Raw genomic sequence first — 24812 nt, 5'->3', positions numbered from 1 at the left:
CCTTCCATTTTAAATAAATATGAAGATTTATCAGCATCAACCTCTGAGACAGAATCCTCTGAACCAGAGGAATCATCAGAATCAGAATGATGATGTTCAGTTAAAAATTCATCTGTAGGGAGAGAAGTTTTAAAAGATTTTTTACGTTTACTAGAAGGAGAAATAACAGACATAGCCTTCTTTATGGATTCAGAAACAAAATCTCTTATATTATCAGGAACATTCTGCACCTTAGATGTTGAAGGAACTGCAACAGGCAATGGTACTTTACTAAAGGAAATATTATCTGCTTTAACCCTTTAAGGACACAGCTTTCAGTTTGCTCAATTGTTTTATGACGGAAAAATTCCGTCATATGTCCTTAAGAGGTTAACAAGTTTGTCATGACAATCAATACAAACAACAGCTGGAGAAATAGCTACCAAAAGTTTACAGCAGATACACTTAGCTTTGGTAGATTCAGCACTTGACAGCGATTTTCCTGTAGTATCTTCTGACTCAGATGCAACGTGAGACATCTTGCAATATGTAAGAGAAAAAACAACATATATATAAAGCAAAATTGATCAAATTCCTTAAATGACAGTTTCAGGAATGGGAAAAAATGCCAAAGAACAAGCTTCTAGCAACCAGAAGCAATAAAAAATGAGACTTAAATAATCTGGAGACAAAAGTGACGCCCATATTTTTTCGCGCCAAATAAGACGCCCACATTATTTGGCGCCTAAATTCTTTTTTGGGCCAAAAATGACGCAACATCCGGAACGCCGAAATTTTTGGCGCAAAATAACGTCAAAAAATGACGCAACTTCCGGCGACACGTATGATGCCGGAAACGGAAATAGAATTTTTGCGCCAAAAAAGTCCGCGCCAAGAATGACGCAATAAAATGAAGCATTTTCAGCCCCCGCGAGCCTAACAGCCCACAGGGAAAAAGTCAAATTTTAAGGTAAGAAAAATGTTAAAATGCATTATCCCAAATATGAAACTGACTGTCTGAAAATAAGGAAAGTTGAACATTCTGAGTCAAGGCAAATAAATGTTTGAATACATATATTTAGAACTTTATAAACAAAGTGCCCAACCATAGCTAGGAGTGTCACAGAAAATAAGACTTACTTACCCCAGGACACTCATCTACATATAGTAGATAGCCAAACCAGTACTGAAACAAGAATCAGCAGAGGTAATGGTATATATAAGAGTATATCGTCGATCTGAAAAGGGAGGTAAGAGATGAATCTCTACGACCGATAACAGAGAACCTATGAAATAGACCCCTTAGAAGGAGATCACTGCATTCAAATAGGCAATACTCCTCACATCCCTCTGACATTCACTGCACGCTGAGAGGAAAACCGGGCTCCAACTTGCTGCGGAGCGCATATCAACGTAGAATCTAGCACAAACTTACTTCACCACCTCCATCGGAGGCAAAGTTTGTAAAACTGAATTGTGGGTGTGGTGAGGGGTGTATTTATAGGCATTTTGAGGTTTGGGAAACTTTGCCCCTCCTGGTAGGAATGTATATCCCATACGTCACTAGCTCATGGACTCTTGCTAATTACATGAAAGAAAGGGCACACCGGGTCTATCCCACTCCTTGCTAATAATCTCTGTAAGCCTTTTAGGTATAGGAAAAACGTCCGTACACACCGGTACCGCATAGTATTTATCCAGCCTACATAATTTCTCTGGGATTGCAACCGTGTCGCAATCGTTCAGAGCCGCTAACACCTCCCCTAGCAATACACGAAGGTTCTCAAGCTTAAATTTAAAATTTGAAATTTCTGAATCCGGTCTCCCCAGATCAGATCCGTCACCCACAGAATGAAGCTCTCCGTCCTCATGTTCTGCAAATTGTGACGCAGTATCGGACATGGCTCTCGTTTCATCTGCGCGTTCTGTCCTAAACCCAGAGCTATCGCGCTTGCCTCTTAACTCAGGCAAATTAGATAATACTTCTTTCATAACATTAGCCATATCATGCAAAGTGATTTGTAAGGGCCTTGATGTACTTGGCGCCACAATCTCACGCACCTCCTGAGCGGGAGGAGAAGGTACTGACACGTGAGGAGAGTTAGGCGGCATAACTTCCCCCTCGTTGTCTGGTGATAATTTCTTTACCGGTAAAGACTGACTTTTATTTAAAGTAACATCAATACAATTGGTACACATATTTCTATTGGGCTCCACATTGGCTTTTAAACATAATGAACAAGCAGATTAATCTGTATCAGACATGTTTAAACAGACTAGCAATGAAGGCTAGCAAGCTTGGAAAAAATCTTTCAATAAATTTACAAGCAATAGAAAAAACGCTGCAGCGCTTTTAAAAACACAAAAAAAAACTGTCACAGTTGAAATAACAATGAACTAATTCAGTTATAGCCAACAATTTTAACAGTAAATGTATGAATTTAGCAGAGGATTGCACCCACTAGCAAACGGATGATTAACCCCTCAATACCCAAAAACGGATAATCAATTTAAGATTTAACGCTTTTATCACAGTCAAACACACTGTCACAGCTCTGCTGTGACTGATTACCTCCCTCAAAAATGAATTTTGAAGACCCCTGCGCTCTCTGGAGACGTCCTGGATCAAGGAGGAAAAAGCAGGAAGACTGTGCAAGAATTTTAACTGCGCAACAAGGCGCTAAAAAAGGCCCCTCCCACTCATATTACAACAGTGGGAGACCTGTTACAACGGTTTCTATGCAGAAATATACGTTAGCCATATGGAAAAAAATCATGCCCAAAAAGATTTATCACCAAAGTACCTCACAAAACGAATAACATGCCAGTAAACGTTTTAAAAACAACTTTCCAGTGTTATGCAAAGTTATCACTAAGCCTGCTACCAGTCGCTTCTACTGCAGTTAAGGCTCATACATTTATTTCAGTAATAACAGTATTTTCTCAGTCAAATTCTAGTCCCTAGAAAATAACTCAACTGCGCATACATTTATCAGCCTGATACCAGTCGCTACTACTGCATTAAAGGCTGTACTTACATCATATGGGTAACAGCAGTGTTTTTTTAGTCAATTCCATTCCTAGAAAATATTACTGCACATACCTCATTTGCGGGGGACCCCGCATGCTATTCCCTTTTCTGAAGTTACCCCACTCCTCAGAATGTGCGAGAACAGCCAGTGGATCTTAGTTACGTCTGCTAAGATCATTGAAAACGCAGGCAGATTCTTCTTCTAAATACTGCCTGAGAGAAAAACAGCACACTCCGGTGCCATTTAAAAATAACAAACTTTTAATTGAAGAAATAAATTAAGAATAAAACACCACTCCTCTCCCGGACCTCCTATGTTGAGACTTGCAAGAGAATGACTGGATATGACATGTGAGGGGAGGAGCTATATAGCAGCTCTGCTTGGGTGATCCTCTTGCAACTTCCTGTTGGGAAGGAGATATAATCCCATAAGTAATGGATGACCCGTGGACTGACTACACTTAACAAGAGAAATACTTCAGTGCACTTACACTCATCAGCCTAATACCAGTCGCTACCACTGCATTCAAGGCTGTACTTACATTACATTGGTAACAGCAGTATTTTCTAGTCAATTCCATTGCTTAGAAAAATAATTTACTGCACATACCTCGTTTGCAGGGGGGGCCCGCATGCTATTCCCCTATCTGAAGTTACCTCACTCCTCAGAATGTGCGAGAAACAGCCAGTGGATCTTAGTTACTTCTGCTAAGATCATAGAAAACGCAGGCAGATTCTTCTTCTAATACTGCCTGAGAACAAACAGCACACTCCGGTGCCATTTAAAATAACAAACTTTTGATTGAAGACATAAACTAAGTTTAAAAAACATCACAGACCTCTCACAACGACCTATCTATGTTGAGTTGCAAGAGAATGACTGGATATGACATGTGAGGGGAGGAGCTATATAGCAATTCTGCTTGGGTGATCCTCTTGCAACTTCCTGTTGGGAAGGAGATATAATCCCATAAGTAATGGATGACCCGTGGACTCACTACACTTAACAAGAGAAAAACATAATTTATGCTTACCTGATAAATTCCTTTCTTCTGTTGTGCGATCAGTCCACGGGTCATCATTACTTCTGGGATATAACTCCTCCCCAACAGGAAATGCAAGAGGATTCACCCAGCAGAGCTGATATAGCTCCTCCCCTCTACGTCAGTCCCAGTCATTCGACCAAGAATCAACGAGAAAGGAGTAACCAAGGGTGAAGTGGTGACTGGAGTATAATTTAAAAGATATTTACCTGCCTTAAAAAACAGGGCGGGCCGTGGACTGATCGCACAACAGAAGAAAGGAATTTATAAGGTAAGCATAAATTATGTTTTCTTCTGTTATGTGCGATCAGTCCACGGGTCATCATTACTTCTGGGATACCAATACCAAAGCAAAAGTACACGGATGACGGGAGGGATAGGCAGGCTCATTATACAGAAGGAACCACTGCCTGAAGAACCTTTCTCCCAAAAATAGCCTCCGAAGAAGCAAAAGTGTCAAATTTGTAAAATTTGGAAAAAGTATGAAGCGAAGACCAAGTTGCAGCCTTGCAAATCTGTTCAACAGAGGCCTCATTCTTAAAGGCCCAAGTGGAAGCCACAGCTCTAGTGGAGTGAGCTGTAATTCTTTCAGGAGGCTGCTGTCCAGCAGTCTCATAGGCTAAACGTATTATGCTACGAAGCCAGAAGGAGAGAGAGGTAGCAGAAGCTTTTTGACCTCTCCTCTGTCCAGAATAAACGACAAACAGGGAAGAAGTTTGGCGAAAATTTTTAGTTGCCTGCAAGTAGAACTTGAGGGCACGAACTACATCCAGATTGTGTAGAAGACGTTCCTTCTTTGAAGAAGGATTTGGACACAAGGATGGAACAACAATCTCTTGATTGATATTCCTGTTAGTGACTACCTTAGGTAAGAACCCAGGTTTAGTACGCAGAACTACCTTATCTGAGTGAAAAATCAGATAAGGAGAATCACAATGTAATGCTGATAACTCAGAGACTCTTCGAGCCGAGGAAATAGCCATTAAAAACAGAACTTTCCAAGATAACAATTTTATATCAATGGAATGAAGGGGTTCAAATGGAACACCTTGTAAAACGTTAAGAACTAAGTTTAAACTCCATGGCGGAGCAACGGCTTTAAACACAGGCTTGATCCTAGCTAAAGCTTGACAAAAGGCCTGGACGTCTGGATTTTCTGACAGACGCCTGTGTAACAAGATGGACAGAGCTGAAATCTGTCCCTTTAATGAACTAGCCGATAAACCCTTTTCTAAACCTTCTTGTAGAAAAGACAATATCCTAGGGATCCTAACCTTACTCCAGGAGTAACGTTTGGATTCGCACCAGTATAGGTATTTGCGCCATATTTTATGGTAAATCTTTCTGGTAACAGGCTTCCTAGCCTGGATCAGGGTATCAATAACCGACTCAGAAAAACCACGCTTTGATAAAATCAAGCGTTCAATTTCCAAGCAGTCAGTTTCAGAGAAGTTAGATTTTGATGTTTGAATGGACCCTGTATCAGAAGGTCCTGTCTCAGAGGTAGAGACCAAGGTGGACAGGATGACATGTCCACTAGATCTGCATACCAAGTCCTGCGTGGCCATGCAGGCGCTATTAGAATCACAGATGCTCTCTCTTGTTTGATTTTCGCAATCAATCGAGGAAGCAGCGGGAAGGGTGGAAACACATAAGCCATCCCGAAGTTCCAAGGTGCTGTCAAAGCATCTATCAGAACCGCTCCCGGATCCCTGGATCTGGACCCGTAGAGAGGAAGTTTGGCGTTCTGGCGAGACGCCATGAGATCTATCTCTGGTTTGCCCCAACGTCGAAGTATTTGGGCAAAAATCTCCGGATGAAGTTCCCACTCTCCCGGATGAAAAGTCTGGCGACTCAAAAAATCCGCCTCCCAGTTCTCCACTCCCGGGATGTGGATTGCTGACAGGTGGCAAGAGTGAAACTCTGCCCAGCGAATTATCTTTGATACTTCCATCATTGCTAGGGAGCTTCTTGTCCCTCCCTGATGGTTGATGTAAGCTACAGTCGTGATATTGTCCGACTGAAACCTGATGAACCCCTGAGTTGTTAATTGGGGCCAAGCTAGAAGGGCATTGAGAACTGCCCTCAATTCCAGAATGTTTATTGGAAGGAGACTCTCCTCCTGATTCCATAATCCCTGAGTCTTCAGAGAATTCCAGACAGCGCCCCAACCTAGCAGGCTGGCGTCTGTTGTTACGATTGTCCAGTCTGGCCTGCTGAATGGCATCCCCCTGGACAGGTGTGGCCGATAAAGCCACCATAGAAGAGAATTTCTGGTCTCTTGATTCAGATTCAGGGTAGGGGACAAATCTGAGTAATCCCCATTCCACTGACTTAGCATGCACAATTGCAGCGGTCTGAGGTGTAGGCGTGCAAAAGGTACTATGTCCATTGCCGCTACCATTAAGCCGATCACCTCCATGCATTGAGCCACTGACGGGTGTTGAATGGAATGAAGGACACGGCATGCATCCTGAAGCCTTGTTAACCTGTCTTCTGTCAGGTAAATCTTCATTTCTACAGAATCTATAAGAGTCCCCAAGAATGGAACTCTTGTGAGAGGAAAAAGAGAACTTTTCTTTTCGTTCACTTTCCATCCATGCGACCTTAGAAATGCCAGAACTAACTCTGTATGAGACTTGGCAGTTTGAAAGCTTGAAGCTTGTATTAGAATGTCGTCTAGGTACGGAGCTACCGAAATCCCTCGCGGTCTTAGTACCGCCAGAAGGGCACCCAGAACCTTTGTGAAGATTCTTGGGGCCGTAGCCAATCCGAATGGAAGAGCTACAAACTGGTAGTGCCTGTCTAGGAAGGCAAACCGTAGATACCGTTGATGATCTTTGTGAATCGGTATGTGAAGGTAAGCATCTTTTAAATCCACTGTGGTCATGTACTGACCCTTTTGGATCATAGGTAAGATTGTCCGAATAGTTTCCATTTTGAACGATGGAACTCTTAGGAATTTGTTTAGAATCTTTAAATCTAAGATTGGCCTGAAAGTTCCCTCTTTTTTGGGAACCACAAACAGGTTTGAGTAGAACCCTTGTCCTTGTTCCGACCGCGGAACTGGATGGATCACTCCCATTAATAACAGATCTTGTACACAGCGTAGAAACGCTTCTTTCTTTATCTGGTTTGTTGACAACCTTGACAGATGAAATCTCCCTTTTGGGGGAGATAATTTGAAATCTAGAAGGTATCCCTGAGATATGATCTCCAGCGCCCAGGGATCCTGAACATCTCTTGCCCAGGCCTGAGCGAAGAGAGAAAGTCTGCCCCCCACCAGATCCGGTCCCGGATCGGGGGCTCTCGGTTCATGCTGTCTTTGGGGCAGCAGCAGGTTTCCTGGCCTGTTTGCCCTTATTCCAGGACTGGTTAGGTTTCCAGCCTTGCCTGTAACGAGCAGCAGCTCCTTCCTGTTTTGGAGCAGAGGAGGTTGACGCTGCTCCAGGTTTGAAATTCCGAAAGGGACGAAAATTAGACTGTCTAGCCTTAGCTTTGGCTTTGTCTTGAGGTAGGGCGTGGCCCTTACCTCCTGTAATGTCAGCGATAATTTCTTTCAACCCGGGCCCAAATAAAGACTGCCCTTTGAAAGGTATATTAAGTAATTTAGACTTAGAAGTAACATCAGCTGACCATGATTTTAGCCACAGTGCTCTACGTGCCTGTATGGCGAATCCAGAGTTCTTAGCCGTAAGTTTGGTTAAATGTACTACGGCCTCTGAAATGAATGAATTGGCTAGTTTAAGGACTCTAAGTCTGTCCATAATGTCGTCTAGCGTAGATGAACTAAGGTTCTCTTCCAGAGACTCAATCCAAAATGCTGCCGCAGCCGTAATCGGCGCGATACATGCAAGGGGTTGCAATATAAAACCTTGTTGAACAAACATTTTCTTAAGGTAACCCTCTAATTTTTTATCCATTGGATCTGAAAAAGCACAGCTATCCTCTACCGGGATAGTGGTACGCTTAGCTAAAGTAGAAACTGCTCCCTCCACCTTAGGGACCGTTTGCCATAAGTCCCGAGTAGTGGCGTCTATTGGAAACATCTTTCTAAATATTGGAGGGGGTGAGAACGGCACACCGGGTCTATCCCACTCCTTAGTAACAATTTCAGTTAATCTCTTAGGTATAGGAAAAACGTCAGTACTCGCCGGTACCGCAAAGTATTTATCCAACCTACACATTTTCTCAGGTATTGCAACGGTGTTACAATCATTGAGAGCCGCTAAGACCTCCCCTAGTAATGCACGGAGGTTCTCCAATTTAAATTTAAAATTTGAAATATCTGAATCCAATCTGTTTGGATCAGAACCGTCACCCACAGAATGAAGCTCTCCGTCCTCATGCTCTGCAAGCTGTGACGCAGTATCAGACATGGCCCTAGTATTGTCAGCGCACTCTGTTCTCACCGCAGAGTGATCACGCTTGCCTCTTAGTTCTGGTAATTTAGACAAAACTTCAGTCATAACAGTAGCCATATCATGTAATGTTATCTGTAATGGCCGCCCAGATGTATTAGGCGCCATAATATCACGCACCTCCCGGGCGGGAGATGCAGGTACTGCCGCGTGAGGCGAGTTAGTCGGCATAACTCTCCCCTCGCAGTTTGGTGAAATTTGTTCACATTGTACAGATTGACTTTTATTTAAAGTAGCATCAATACAGTTAGTACATAAATTTCTATTGGACTCCACCTTGGCATTGGAACAAATGACACAGATATCATTCTCTGAGTCAGACATGTTTAACACACTAGCAATAACTTGCAACCTGGTTATAATCTTTTTTAACAAAAACGTACTGTGCCTCAAAGAGGTACTTAAACGATTAAATGACAGTTGAGATAATGAACTGAAAAACAGTTATAGCATCAAGTTTAAAATAACACAACTTTTAGCAAAGGTTTGTTCCCATTAGTAAATAACTAAATTTGACATAAAATATTATAGAGTAACGTTTTTATTCACAGTCAATAAAAATTCTCACAGCTCTGCTGAGAGAATGTACCTCCCTTCAAAGAAGTTTGAAGACCCCTGAGATCTGTGAGTGAACCGGATCATGCAGGAAATATAATAGTAGCTGACTGGAATTTTTTGATGCGTAGCAAAAGAGCGCCAAAAACGGCCCCTCCCTCTCACACACAGCAGTGAGGAGAAACGAAACTGTCACAATTTAAAGCATACAACTGCCAAGTGGAAAATAATGCCCAAACATTTATTTACTCAGTACCTCAGCAATGTAAACGATTCTACATTCCAGCAAAAACGTTTAACATGACAATATTAAAAGGATTAGTGACCTTTAACAGAGTAGTTCCGGTGAAAAACCATTCCCAGAATACTGAAGTGTATACATACATGTCATTATAACGGTATAGCAGGATTTTTTCATCAATTCCATTCAGAAAATAAAAACTGCTACATACCTCAATGCAGATTCATCTGCCCGCTGTCCCCTGATCTGAAGCCTTTACCTCCCTCAGATGGCCGAGAACAGCAATATGATCTTAACTACTCCGGTTAAAATCATAGTAAAAAACTCTGGTAGATTCTTCTTCAAACTCTGCCAGAGAAGTAATAACACGCTCCGGTGCTATTGTAAAATAACAAACTTTTGATTGAAGTCATAAAAACTAAGTAAAATCACCATAGTCCTCTCACACATCCTATCTAGTCGTTGGGTGCAAGAGAATGACTGGGACTGACGTAGAGGGGAGGAGCTATATCAGCTCTGCTGGGTGAATCCTCTTGCATTTCCTGTTGGGGAGGAGTTATATCCCAGAAGTAATGATGACCCGTGGACTGATCGCACATAACAGAAGAAAGTGGGTTTAGTATCAAGGAGGCCTAATTATAGTTTCATGAATTTTGAAAATTTTAAGTGGATTTATCATTGGTATGTCCCAGGATTTAACAAAAGGTCTATTATCAATTTTGTATTTCTACTATTGTATTGCATTTTATTAATTATCATCAGCAGTATAATTTATTGAACATCATTTACAAATCATTTCCATAGAATGTTGCCCTAATGTTGTTACCGATTTAATATAATTTAAGCATGCTAAGCTCGCTTTACCAAAATTTAAAAATCAGTATTTTTAAGATTAACGAAGTATAAGATGGATCTGTAAAAACGTGTATTTAGCACTGACATTTTTTTCCACATCTGAGGTTATTCGGCTTATACAACTTCAGTTAACTGTGTTTTACAAGATCAAGTTTAAACAACTTACTTGAGTATCATATTCATGGTTTCATTTCGATCTTTACCTTGGAATGGCAAAGTACCCGTGAGCATTTCAAACTGTAAAGAAAAAAGTGATACAAGATTTAAGTGTGTATAACTAATCTAAATGAGAAATAAGGCATATATTGTATGTCAGAACAGATTATATACGACGACTTAGAAATATGAATCTTTCCTATATTTAACATTGAGTGGACCACTAATGTTTTCCCTCTGGATTAGTAGCTTTTAACCCGACTAATAAACCATAGTGATATTTTTTTCATCCCTGTATACGTATTATAAATATTATCTCCAAGCTGTCTCCACATTAATTATATTAAAATGGCTATTGTTATGTATAGTAATGTTAACATTATCTAAGAGTTGATGAACATGAGGCAGTGCCGGACTTTTTTGCTTTACAACCGTTTGCTTCATACCAAATACTGTGTGTGTCTGAAACCACAAGACTTTTGCTGAAGGTAATTTCTTAGATGTACAGAGACGTATTTTGATCTGAGCTCATAATAATCCTCACTATAGTCACAACACAGTGTGTCCTCCCACATAAATCATTATCTTCTCTCAGAGATGTTCGTGTTTTTATTTGTTTGTATGTGAATTTTAAACTCTGGCATGAACTTATTTATCCCTTAAATAATCATCATATAGGTCTTGAACTATCACATCCTACTTTAAGAGAACACTCGGCTAGGGCAGCAAGGAATATACAGGAAGAATATTGTTGTCAATAACCATCTTTGATTCAGTCACTATCAATCACTGGTTATTTTAAAAAGTGAAAGCAATTTTGAACCATAAGCCACCAAAGTATAGTAAGGAACAATTTGCAGAGCTTTCTAGATGGCAGTAGCTGCACTCGGTACACACAAATTAATATAGATTTTTTAAACTTCGCAGAATATGTAAAATAACAAAAATAATTTAAAACAATCAGCATTTAGAGATAGGAGAATGACAACATCATATAGTTCTAGTAACAATGTCTTGAGTTCTCTGATGTTTTGCTTGAATTTAGTTATTGTATCATTTCTTTGATAGAAGATCAAATACTGTCTGTTAACTTACACATTATCTTTTCATGCTGAATTAGTTTTAAATATATACAATTATGTACATCCACAAATATGTGCTTGAAAACTTAGGATATTTCACAAGTGCTATTAAAATTAAAATAACTACCTTGCATGGACCTTGAACCTGTAATATATTTAGTTCCCTATATGGCCACTTAGATATTTCTTTTTCAGTTTTCCATTTTATAAAAACGTTACACAGAGAACTAGGTGATGTGTGCAGAAACAAGCCATCTATACAATAAGAAAATTTATGCTTACCTGATAAATGTATTTCTTTTTTGACACGATGAGTCCACGGATCATCTTAATTACTAATGGGATATTCACCTCCTGGTCAGCAGGAGGAGGCAAAGAGCACCACAGCAGAGCTGTTAAATAGCTCCTCCCTTCCCTTCCACTCCAGTCATTCGACCGAAATTAGGAAGGGAAAGGAAAAGCCAAGGTGCAGAGGTGTCTGAAGTTTACAATAATCCACAACCTGTCTATAAGAACAGGGCGGGCCGTGGACTCATCGTATCAAAAAATAAATAAATTTATCAGGTAAGCATAAATTTTCTTTTCTTTTTTAAGACACGATGAGTCCACTGATCATCTTAATTACTAATGGGATTCAATACCCAAGCTAGAGTACACAGATGATACGGGAGGGACAAGACAGGGAACCTAAATGGAAGGCACCACTGCTTGAAGAACCTTTCTCCCAAAAGTGGCCTCAGCCGAGGCAAAAGTGTCAAATTCGTAGAACTTTGAAAAAATGTGAAGAGAGGACCAAGTTGCAGCCTTGCAAATCTGTTCCACAGAAGCTTCATTTTTGAATGCCCACGAGGAAGCAACAGCCCTCGTGGAATGAGCCGTAACTCTCCCGGAAGGCTGCTGTCCAGCAGTCTCATATGCAAAACGCATGGTACTCTTCAGCCAAAAAGAAAGAAGTAGCCGTAGCTCTCTGTCCCTTTGCGTTTTCCTGAGAAAACCACAAACAAAGAAAAAGACTGACGACAGTCCTTAGTTGCCTGCAGGTAAAACTTTTAAAGCACGGACCATGTCCAAATTGTGCAGAAGTCTTTCCTTCTGAGAAGAAGGATTAGGACACAGGAAAAGAACAACAATCACCTGATTAATGTTCCGATCATAAACAACCTTAGGAAGAAATCCTAATTTAGTACGTAAAACTACCTTATCTGAATGGAAAATAAGATAAGGAGACTCGTACTGTAATTCCCGAGAGCTCTGACACTCTCCGAGTAGAAGAAATAGCAACAAGAAATAAAACCTTCCAAGATAACAACTTAATATCTAAAGAACCCATAGGCTGAAACGGAGCCCCTTGAACTCTGAGAACTAAATTCAAACTCAATGGAGGAGCAACTGGTTTGAATACAGGCTTGATAAAATGACTGTACATCTGAGACATCTGTCAGACGTTTGTGTAACAAAAATAGATAAAGACAGAGATTTGACCCTTTAGGGAACTTGATGATAAACCTTTCTCCAAACCCTCTTGCAGAATAGACAAAATTCTAGGATCCTAACTACTCCATGAGTAGCTCATGGATTCACACCAAGAGAGATATATACGCCATATCTTATGATAAATTTTTCTAGTGACAGGCTTACAAGACTGAATCATGGTCTCAATGACAGTCAGAAAAGCCCTGCTTAGATAATATTAAAGGGACATTATACACTCATTTTTTCTTTGCATAAATGTTTTGTAGATGATCTATTTATATAGCCCATGAAGTTTTTTTTTTAAAAAAAATGTTTAGTTTTGCTTATATTTAAATAACATTGCTCAGATTTTCAGACTCCTAACCAAGCCCCAAAGTTTTATGTGAGAAGTGATGTATACCTTCTCCAGCTTGCTCCTGTCTGTGTAAAGGGTCTTTTCATATGCAAAAGAAGGGGGAGGGGGGGGGAAGTGTCTTATTTCCCACTTGCAGTGGGGGCTTTCCACCTACCTTTTCAACAAAGCTAAACTGAAAGCTTCTAAGTAAGTTTTTAAACAGTTTTATACTGGATTTTTATATCGGTATCTGTGCATCTTATTCTTTATAGTAGTGTCTATTACATGCAGTTATATGAAAATGAGTGTATACTGTCCCTTTAAGCGTTCAATCTCCAAGCAGTCAGTTTCAGAAAAAAATTATTTGGCTGAAGGAGGGACTCTTGAATTAAAAGATCCTTCCTCAACGGAAGTCACCAAGGTGGCAGAGATGACATGTCCACCAGAACTGCATACCAAATCCTGCAAGGCCGGTGCTATGAGGATCACCGATGCCCTCTCCTGCTTGATTTGAGCAATGATCTGAGGAAGAAAAGCAAACGGAAGAAAAAAGCTGGAGAACACTTCCGGATGGAGTTCCCACTCCCCCGGATGAGAAGTCTGCCTGCTCAGGAAATCCGCTTCCCAGTTGTCCACCCCTGGGATGTGGATCGCCAACCGGCAGCAAGAATGGGTCTCCGCCCACTGAATTATTTTGGATACCTCTGTCATCTCTAAGGAACTCCTCGTCTCTCCCTGATGATTGATGTAAGTCACTGACGTTATTTTGTTCGACTGCAAACTGATAAACTGGACCAAGGCTAACTGAGGCCAGGCGAACATTGTAGATCGCTCTCAGCTCCAGAATGTTTATAGGAAGAACAGACTCTGGCTGAGTCAAAACCCCCTGAGCCCTTAGGGAGCCCCTAGAAGGCTGGCGTCTGTTGTCACAATCAACCAAGATGGTCTGCGAAAGCAGGTTCCCTGGGAGAGATGATCCAGAGACAACCACCATTGAAGAGAATCCCTTGTCTCCTTCTCCAGTAGTATACAAGTAGACAAATCTGTATAATCTCCGATCCATTGCCTGAGCATGTTTAACTGCAGAGGTCTGAATTGGAACTGAGCAAACGGGATGATGTCCATAGCCGCCACAATCAGCCCGATTACCAGAGCCACTGAAGGCCGAGGAGTGGACTGAATGACTAGACAAGTATTGATAATCTCTGATTTCCCGACATTGTCAGAAAAATCTTCATTGATATGGAATCTATTACGGTTCCCAATAAATTTACCCTTGTGCTCGGGACAAAGGGACTCTTCTCCAAAATTTATATTCCACCCGTGAGATCGCGGGAAGGATAACACCATGTCCGTGTGAATTCTTGCTTGCTGCAAGGATGGCGCCTGGACTAGGATGTCATCCAGATAGGGCGCCACTGCAATGCCCCGTAACCGAAGCACCACCAACAGCGATCCCAGAGCCTTTTGTGAAAACTCAGAGCTGTGGCAAGACTGAAAGGAAGAGCCACGAACTGGAAGCGTTTATCCAGAAAGCAAACCTTAGAACTTGAGACGATTCTTGAGAATGGCACATGAAGGTACGCATCCTTTAAATCCACTGTTGTCAAAAATGGACCCTCTTGAATCAAGGGAAGAATGGAACTAATAGTTTCCATCTTGAAAAAACTGTACACTAAGAAATTTGTTTAGACTGTTGAGATCTAAAAGTGGTCTGAAGGTTCCCTACTTTTTTGAGAACCACAAACAGATTGGGATAAAAAAAACCAGACCCTGTACCTGTATTGGAACTGGAACAATCCCTCCCAGGTCTGAGAGGTCTCCGACGCAGTGTAAGAACGCCTCTCCTCCTGTCTGATCTGCAGATAATCCTGAAAGCAGAAACCTGCCTCTGGGAGGAAAACTTTTGATCCTGAACCCAAGCCTGAGCGAAGACAGAAAGTCTGCCCCCTACAAGATCCGGATCAGGGGCATGTCCTTCAAGCTGTCTTTGATTCAACAGCAGGCTATTTGGATTTTTTTTAATTTTATTTTATTTTTTTTAAATTCTTTAAATTTCAAGAGAGATTATTTCCGTCAAGCCAGGTCCCCAACAAAGGTCTACCCCTTGTATGGAATCAATAAAAGCTTAGACTTAGAGCATACATCCGTAGAAAAAAGGCTCTAACCATAAGGCTCTGAGCTGGAACAGAGAAACCTGAAACTTATGCTCCCAGTTTGATAACTTGAAGGGAAGAATTTGAAATAAAGGAATGAGCCAATTTGAAAGCTTTTATCCTGTCCTGGATTTTATCCAGGGGAGTTTCTGACTTAGTAGCATCAGACAACGCATCAAACCAATATGCCGTGGAACTAGTGACGGTAGCAAAGTACACAGCTGGTTGCCATTGTAAGCCCTGGTGTACATCCCATTTCTAATTTTTCTCCATAGGAACTTTGAAAAATCCAACTATCCTCTAAGGGTATAGTAGTTCTCTTAGTTAAGCTGGAAACTACTCCTTCCACCCAACCCTAGGGAATGTTTGCCCAGCCTCCTTAGCTGAGTCGGCTATGGGAAATATATATGCGGTCTATTCCTTATAATTTACTGGACGCACAAGGATAGATTACACCGGTAGTGTCTGAGTCACCCAGGGTAGCTAAAACCTCCTAAAGTAACAAATGGAGGTGTTCAAGCTAAAAAAACAGAAAGAAAAACAACCTCATGATCAAATAAAGATATTATTCATCTGAGTCTGAGAATTCTCTCTCAGACAATACCGAAGTATCTTCCTCTTTCAGGAAACAGGGAAGAACCATTCGGAATAGCAACTACTGAATAAATCACCCTAAATGAATGAAAATTATTCCTCTAGTAATTTTTTCTACCATGTGGGAAAAACATATAATGCATGAAATGCAGAGTAACTCCGGGTGGAGTATGAGAGGAAGCGCAGGGCACTGCATGTGGGCCATAAAATTTTGTGGGAAACTATAGGAGACATTTGTGGCATAGATTGACCATAGTCAACAGACTCCTAAACAGCAAATGCCTTAGAAGGAGTAGGTTCAAAAAAAGAGTGAATATTTTAATAAAAATTGACACATAAAAAAACTAAATTTATGCTTACCTGATAAATTGATTTCTTCTATGGTAAGACGAGTCCACGGATTCATCCTTGTGGGATATTATCCTTCCCTACAGGCAGTGGCAAAGAGCACCACAGCAGAGCTGTCTATATAGCTCCTCCCTTAGCTCCAGCCCCAGTCATTCGTCCGAAGGTACAGGAAGAAAATGGAGAAACTACAAGGTGCAGAGGTGACCGAGTTTAAATCAAAAAATACAATCTGTCTTAAAATGACAGGGCGGGCCGTGGACTCTTCTTACCATAGAAGAAATCAATTTATCAGGTAAGCATAAATGTAGTTTTCTTCTATAAAGGTAAGACGAGTCCACGGATTCATCCTTTACTTGTGAGATACAATACCAAAGCTACAGGACACGGATGAACGGGAGGGACAAGACAGATGGTTAAACAGAAGGCACCACTGCTTGTAGAACCTTTCTCCCAAAAATAGCCTTCGAAAAAGCAAAGGTATCAAATTTGGAAAAGGTATGAAGCGATGACCAAGTCGCAGCCTTACAAATCTGTTCAACAGAAGCATCATTTTTAAAAGCCCATGTGGAAGCCACCACTCTAGTAGAGTGAGCTGTAATTCTTTCAGGAGGATGATGCTTTTCAGCCAAAAGGCAAGAGAGGTAGCCGTAGCTTTTTAACCTCTACGTTTTCCAGAATAGACAACAAACAAAGAAGATGTTTGACGGAAATCTTTGGTCGCTTGCAAGTAAAACTTTAAAGCACGAACCACGTCGAAGTTGTGCAACAGACGCTCCTTCTTAGAGGAAGGATTAGGACACAAAGAAGGAACAACAATTCCCTGATTAATATTCTTATTAGTAACAACCTTAGGAAGGAATCCAGGTTTGGTACGCAAAACCACCTTATCAGCATGGAAAACAAGATAAGGCGAGTTGCATTGCAATGCAGATAGTTCAGAAACTCTTCGAGCTGAAGAGATAGCAACTAAAAACAGAACTTTCCAAGATAGAAACTTAATATCTATGGAATGCATAGGTTCAAACGGAACCCCTTGAAGAACATTAAGAACTAAATTCAAACTCCATGGCGGAGCAACAGGTTTAAACACAGGCTTGATTCTAACTAAAGCCTGACAGAACGACTGAACGTCTGGAACATCTGCCAGACGTTTGTGCAGTAGAATTGATAAAGCAGATATCTGTCCCTTTAAGGAACTAGCTGATAACCCCTTCTCCAATCCTTCTTGAAGAAAGGACAAAATCCTAGGAATCCTGATCTTACTCCATGAGTAGCCTTTGGATTTGCACCAATAAAGATATTTACGCCATATCTTATGATAAAATTTCCTGGTGACAGGCTTTCGAGCCTGAATCAAGGTATTTATGACCGACTCAGAGAACCCTCGCTTGGATAAGATCAAGCGTTCAATTTCCAAGCAGTCACAGAGAAACAAGATTTGGATGCTGGAATGGACCTTGAATCAGAAGGTCCTGTCTCAGTGGCAGAGTCCATGGTGAATGAGATGACATGTCCACCAGATCTGCATGCCACGCAGGTGCTATCAAAATCACAGAAGCTCTCTCCTGTTTGATTCTGGCAATCAAACGAGGAAGGAGAGGAAATGGTGGAAACACATAAGCCAGGTTGAACGACCAGGGTACTGCTAGAGCATCTATCAGTATTGCCTGAGGATCCCTTGACCTGGACCCGTATCGAGGAAGTTTGGCATTCTGACGAGACGCCATCAGATCCAATTCTGGTGTGCCCCATTGCTGAATCAATTGTGCAAACACCTCCGGGTGGAGTTCCCACTCCCCCGGATGAAATGTCTGACGACTTAGAAAATCCGCTTCCCAGTTCTCCACTTCTGGGATATAGATTGCGGATAGATGGCAAGAGAGAGTCTCTGCCAATTGAATTATTTTGGTAACCTCTATCATCGCTAGAGAACTCTTTGTTCCCCCCTGATGATTGATATATGCTACAGTCGTGATATTGTCCGACTGGAATCTTATGAATCTGGCCGACGCCAGCTGAGGCCATGCCTGAAGCGCGTTGAATATCTCTCTCAGTTCTAGGATATTTATCGGGAGGAGAGCCTCCTCCTGAGTCCACAATCCCTGTGCTTTCAGGGAATTCCAGACTGCACCCCAGCCCAATAGGCTGGCGTTCGTCGTCACTATGACCCACGCTGGCCTGCGGAAACACATTCCCTTGGAAAGATGATCCTGTGACAACCACCAAAGAAGAGAGTCTCTGGTCTCTTGATCCAGATTTATCTGAGGAGATAAATCTGCATAATCTCCATTCCACTGTTTGAGCATGCAAAGTTGCAGTGGTCTGAGATGCAAGCGAGCAAACGGAACTATGTCCATTGCCGCTACCATTAAACCGATTACCTCCATACACTGAGCCACTGACGGCCAAGGAATGGAATGAAGAGCTCGGCAGATGGATAAAATCTTTGATTTCCTGACCTCCGTCAGAAAATTTTTAACAATTAACCCCTTAATGTCCAAACCGGATCGAAAATAGGCCCAGATCCGGAAAAAGACCCCTCAGCGCCTTGCCACAGCCCTGCTGTGGCCCTACCTGCCCTTAGGGAATCGAAAATGTGGGGTAAAAGCTTCGATTTGGCCCAAAACATACACCAGGGCCCTCAGGAGTTAGAGCTTGCTGACAAACTGCGCATCTGAGGCGCGAAAATAGGCCCCGCCCATCTCACACAATGTTTCCTGAGACTTAAAGAACCGCACCAGAGCGGTTATAACTAGACATGTGGGTTCCAAGACCCGAAAGTTAAGCCATGTGTGCCCTAATAAAGTTGCCCAAAACATTTATTGCCCACAAAAACGTTAAAGCATTCCCATCAAAAAATCGTTTGCTCACAAACATTTTACATTCAGTGTCAACCATTTTTGTAATTGGCCCCATAAGCAAGCTAAGTAATGCCCTTCTTTTAGCTCTAGGATTACTGCTTACCCTTACCCTCCTGGGTATAATGTCAGCCTTTCTGAAATACACAGTCTCTCCAGAAAAAATATGACTGAACATACCTCATTGCTGCATAGAACGAAATCGTTCCTCACACTGAAGTTTCCTGTACTCCTCAGCCTCTGTGGGAACAGCAATGGACCTTAGATACAAATGCTAAGATCATCATCCTCCAGGCAGCAGTCTTCATCCATCTGCTGCCTGAGAGTAAATAGTACAAACCGGTATCATTTAAAAATAACAAACTCTTGATTGAAGAAATTAAAAACTAATATTTCTTTCATGTAATTAGCAAGAGTCCATGAGCTAGTGACGTATGGGATATACATTCCTACCAGGAGGGGCAAAGTTTCCCAAACCTCAAAATGCCTATAAATACACCCCTCACCACACCCACAAATCAGTTTTACAAACTTTGGTGAAGTAAGTTTGTGCTAGATTCTACGTTGATATGCGCTCCGCAACAAGTTGGAGCCCGGTTTTCCTCTCAGCGTGCAGTGAATGTCAGAGGGATGTGAGGAGAGTATTGCCTATTTGAATGCAGTGATCTCCTTCTACGGGGTCTATTTTATAGGTTCTCTGTTATCGGTCGTAGAGATTCATCTCTTACCTCCCTTTTCAGATCGACGATATACTCTTATATATATATATACCATTACCTCTGCTGATTTTCGTTTCAGTACTGGTTTGGCTTTCTACAACATGTAGACGAGTGTCCTGGGGTAAGTAAATCTTATTTTCTGTGACACTCTAAGCTATGGTTGGGCGCTTTTTTTATAAAGTTCTAAATATATGTATTCAAACATTTATTTGCCTTGACTGAGGATGTTCAACATTCCTTATTTTCAGACAGTCAGTTTCATATTTGGGATAATGCATTTGAATCAATCATTTTTTTCTTACCTTAAAAAATTTGACTTTTTCCCTGTGGGCTGTTAGGCTCGCGGGGGCTGAAAAGGCTTCATTTTATTGCGTCATTCTTGGCGCAGACTTTTTTGGCGCAAAAAATCTTTTCTGTTTCCGGCGTCATACGTGTCGCCGGAAGTTGCGTCATTTTTTGACGTTCTTTTGCGCCAAAAAATGTCGGCGTTCCGGATGTGGCGTCATTTTTGGCGCCAAAAGCATTTAGGCACCAAATAATGTGGGCGTCTTATTTGGCGCTAAAAAATATGGGCGTCGCTTTTGTCTCCACATTATTTAAGTCTCTTTTTTCCTTGCTTCTGGTTGCTAGAAGCTTGTTTCTTTGGCATTTTTTCCCATTCCTGAAACTGTCATTTAAGGAATTTGATCAATTTTGCTTTATATGTTGTTTTTTCTCTTACATATTGCAAGATGTCTCATGTTGCATCCGAGTCAGAAGATACTTCAGGAAAATCGCTGCCTGGTGCTGGAACTACCAAAGCTAAGTGTATCTGCTGTAAACTTTTGGTAGCTGTTCCTCCAGCTGTTTGTATTAAATGTCATGACAAACTTGTTAATGCAGAAAATATTTCCTTTAGTAAAATACCATTACCTGTTGCAGTTCCATCAACATCTAATGTTCAGAGTGTTCCTGATAACATAAGAGATTTTGTTGCTGAATCTATTAAGAAGGCTATGTCTGTTATTCCTCCTTCTAGTAAACATAAAAAGTCTTTTAAAACTTCTCTTTATACAGATGAATTTTTAAATGAACATCATCATTCTGATTCTAATGATTCTTCTGGTTCAGAGGATTCTGTTTCAGAGGTTGATGCTGATAAATCTTCATATTTATTTAAAATGGAATTTATTCGTTCTTTACTTAAAGAAGTCCTAATTGCATTAGAAATTGAGGATTCTGGTCCTCTTGATACTAAATCTAAACGTTTAGACAAGGTCTTTAAATCTCCTGTAGTTATTCCAGAAGTTTTTCCTGTTCCTGGTGCTATTTCTGAAGTAATTTCCAGGGAATGGAATAAATTGGGTAATTCATTTACTCCTTCTAAACGTTTTAAGCAATTATATCCTGTGTCGTCTGACAGATTAGAGTTTTGGGACAAAATCCCTAAAGTTGATGGGGCTCTCTCTACCCTTGCTAAACGTACTACTATTCCTACGGCAGATGGTACTTCCTTTAAGGATCCTTTAGATAGGAAAATTGAATCATTTCTAAGAAAAGCTTATTTGTGTTCAGGTAATCTTCTTAGACCTGCTATATCTTTGGCGGATGTTGCTGCAGCTTCAACTTTTTGGTTGGAAACTTTAGCGCAACAAGTAACAGATCATGATTCTCATAACATTATTATTCTTCTTCAACATGCTAATAATTTTATCTGTGATGCCATTTTTGATATTATCAGAGTTGATATCAGGTTTATGTCTAGCTATTTTAGCTAGAAGAGCTTTATGGCTTAAAACTTGGAATGCTGATATGTCTTCTAAATTGACTCTACTTTCCCTTTCTTTCCATGGTAATAAATTATTTGGTTCTCAGTTGGATTCTATTATCTCAACTGTTACTGGTGGGAAAGGAACTTTTTTACCACAGGATAAAAAATCTAAGGGTAAAAACAGGGCTAATAATCGTTTTCGTTCCTTTCGTTTCAACAAAGAACAAAAGCCTGATCCTTCATCCTCAGGAGCAGTTTCAGTTTGGAAACCATCTCCAGTCTGGAATAAATCCAAGCCTTCTAGAAAAGCAAAGCAGGCTTCTAAGTCCACATGAAGGTGCGGCCCTCATACCAGCTCAGCTGGTAGGGGGCAGATTACGTTTTTTCAAAGAAATTTGGATCAATTCTGTTCACAATCTTTGGATTCAGAACATTATTTCAGAAGGGTACAGAATTGGTTTCAAGATAAGACCTCCTGCAAAGAGATTCTTTCTTTCCCGTGTCCCAGTAAATCCAGCGAAAGCTCAAGCATTTCTGAAATGTGTTTCAGATCTAGAGTTGGCTGGAGTAATTATGCCAGTTCCACTTCTGGAACAGGGGCTGGGGTTTTATTCGAATCTCTTCATTGTACCAAAGAAGGAGAATTCCTTCAGACCAGTTCTGGATCTAAAAATATTGAATCGTTATGTAAGGATACCAACATTCAAAATGGTAACTGTAAGGACTATCCTGCCTTTTGTTCAGCAGGGGCATTATATGTCTACAATAGATTTACAGGATGCATATCTGCATATTCCGATTCATCCAGCTCACTATCAGTTTCTGAGATTCTCTTTCCTAGACAAGCATTACCAGTTTGTGGCTCTGCCGTTTGGCCTAGCAACAGCTCCAAGAATTTTTACAAAGGTTCTCGGTGCCCTTCTATCTGTAATCAGAGAACAGGGTATTGTGGTATTTCCTTTTTTGGACGATATCTTGGTACTTGCTCAGTCTTCACATTTAGCAGAATTTCATACAAATCGACTTTTGTTGTTTCTTCAAAATCATGGTTGGAGGATCAATTCACTAAAAAGTTCATTGGGTTTCCAGATAGATTCAGTGTCCATGACTCTGTCTTTGACAGACAAGAGACGTCTAAAATTGATTTCAGCTTGTCGAAACCTTCAGTCACAATCATTCCCTTCGGTAGCCTTATGCATGGAAATTCTAGGTCTTATGACTGCTGCATCGGACGCGATCCCCTTTGCTCGTTTTCACATGCGACCTCTTCAGCTCTGTATGCTAAACCAATGGTGCAGGGATTACACAAAGATATCTCAATTAATATCTTTAAAACCAATTGTACGACACTCTCTGACGTGGTGGACAGATCACCATCATTTAGTTCAGGGGGCTTCTTTTGTTCTTCCGACCTGGACTGTAATTTCAACAGATGCAAGTCTTACAGGTTGGGGAGCTGTGTGGGGGTCTCTGACAGCACAAGGGGTTTGGGAATCTCAGGAGGTGAGATTACTGATCAATATTTTGGAACTCCGTGCAATTTTCAGAGCTCTTCAGTCTTGGCCTCTTCTGAAGAGAGAATCTTTCATTTGTTTTCAGATAGACAATGTCACAACTGTGGCATACATCAATCATCAAGGAGGGACTCACAGTCCTCTGGCTATGAAAGAAGTATCTCGAATTCTGGTTTGGGCGGAATCCAGCTCCTGTCTAATCTCTGCGGTTCATATTCCAGGAATAGACAATTGGGAAGCGGATTATCTCAGTCGCCAAACGTTGCATCCGGGCGAATGGTCTCTTCACCCAGAGGTATTTCTTCAGATTGTTCAAATGTGGGAACTTCCAGAAAAAGATCTGATGGCTTCTCATCTAAACAAGAAACTTCCCAGGTATCTGTCCAGATCCCGGGATCCTCAGGCGGAGGCAGTGGATGCATTATCACTTCCTTGGAAGTATCATCCTGCCTATATCTTTCCGCCTCTAGTTCTTCTTCCAAGAGTAATCTCCAAGATTCTGAAGGAATGCTCGTTTGTTCTGCTGGTAGCTACAGCATGGCCTCACAGGTTTTGGTATGCGGATCTTGTCCGGATGGCCTCTTGCCAACCATGGACTCTTCCGTTAAGACCAGACCTTCTGTCGCAAGGTCCTTTTTTCCATCAGGATCTCAAATCCTTAAATTTAAAGATATGGAGATTGAACGCTTGATTCTTGGTCAAAGAGGTTTCTCTGACTCTGTGGTTAATACTATGTTACAGGCTCGTAAATCTGTATCTAGAGAGATATATTATAGAGTCTGGAAGACATATTTCTTGGTGTCTTTCTCATCATTTTTCCTGGCATTCTTTTAGAATTCCGAGAATTTTACAGTTTCTTCAGGATGGTTTAGATAAAGGTTTGTCTGCAAGTTCCTTGAAAGGTCAAATCTCTGCTCTTTCTGTTCTTTTTCACAGAAAGATTGCTAATCTTCCTGATATTCATTGTTTTGTACAAGCCTTAGTTCGTATAAAACCTGTCATTAAGTCAATTTCTCCTCCTTGGAGTTTGAATTTGGTTCTGGGGGCTCTTCAAGCTCCTCCGTTTGAACCTATGCATTCATTGGACATTAAATTACTTTCTTGGAAAGTTTTGTTCCTTTTGGCCATCTCTTCTGCCAGAAGAGTCTCTGAATTGTCTGCTCTTTCTTGTGAGTCTCCTTTTCTGATTTTTCATCAGGATAAGGCAGTGTTGCGAACTTCTTTTGAATTTTTACCTAAGGTTGTGAATTCCAACAACATTAGTAGAGAAATTGTAGTTCCTTCATTATGCCCTAATCCTAAGAATTCTAAGGAGAAATCATTGCATTCTTTGGATGTTGTTAGAGCTTTGAAATATTATGTTGAAGCTACTAAGACTTTCCGTAAGACTTCTAGTCTATTTGTCATCTTTTCCGGTTCCAGAAATGGCCAGAAAGCTTCTGCCATTTCTTTGGCATCTTGGTTGAAATCTTTAATTCATCATGCCTATGTTGAGTCGGGTAAAACTCCGCCTCAGAGGATTACAGCTCATTCTACTAGGTCAGTTTCTACTTCCTGGGCGTTTAGGAATGAAGCTTCGGTTGATCAGATTTGCAAAGCAGCAACTTGGTCTTCTTTGCATACTTTTACTAAATTCTACTATTTTGATGTGTTTTCTTCTTCTGAAGCAGTTTTTGGTAGAAAAGTACTTCAGGCAGCTGTTT

General features: G+C 41.0%; 1 protein-coding gene across 1 annotated transcript in view; it reads right to left on the bottom strand.

Moving 5' to 3' along the window:
* Positions 1 to 24812, bottom strand: part of RPS6KA6 (ribosomal protein S6 kinase A6) — a 322001-nt gene that overhangs the window by 278706 nt on the left and 18483 nt on the right. Inside the window, exon 4 of the mRNA XM_053699338.1 lies at positions 10292 to 10362. Within this exon, the coding sequence (XP_053555313.1) occupies positions 10292 to 10362 (71 nt within the window). The remainder of the gene's footprint in view (positions 1 to 10291; positions 10363 to 24812) is intronic.

The sequence above is a fragment of the Bombina bombina genome, chromosome 1 (assembly GCF_027579735.1).
Source record: "Bombina bombina isolate aBomBom1 chromosome 1, aBomBom1.pri, whole genome shotgun sequence".
Lineage (NCBI taxonomy): Eukaryota > Metazoa > Chordata > Amphibia > Anura > Bombinatoridae > Bombina > Bombina bombina.
This window is presented reverse-complemented; position numbering and strand designations above follow the sequence as displayed.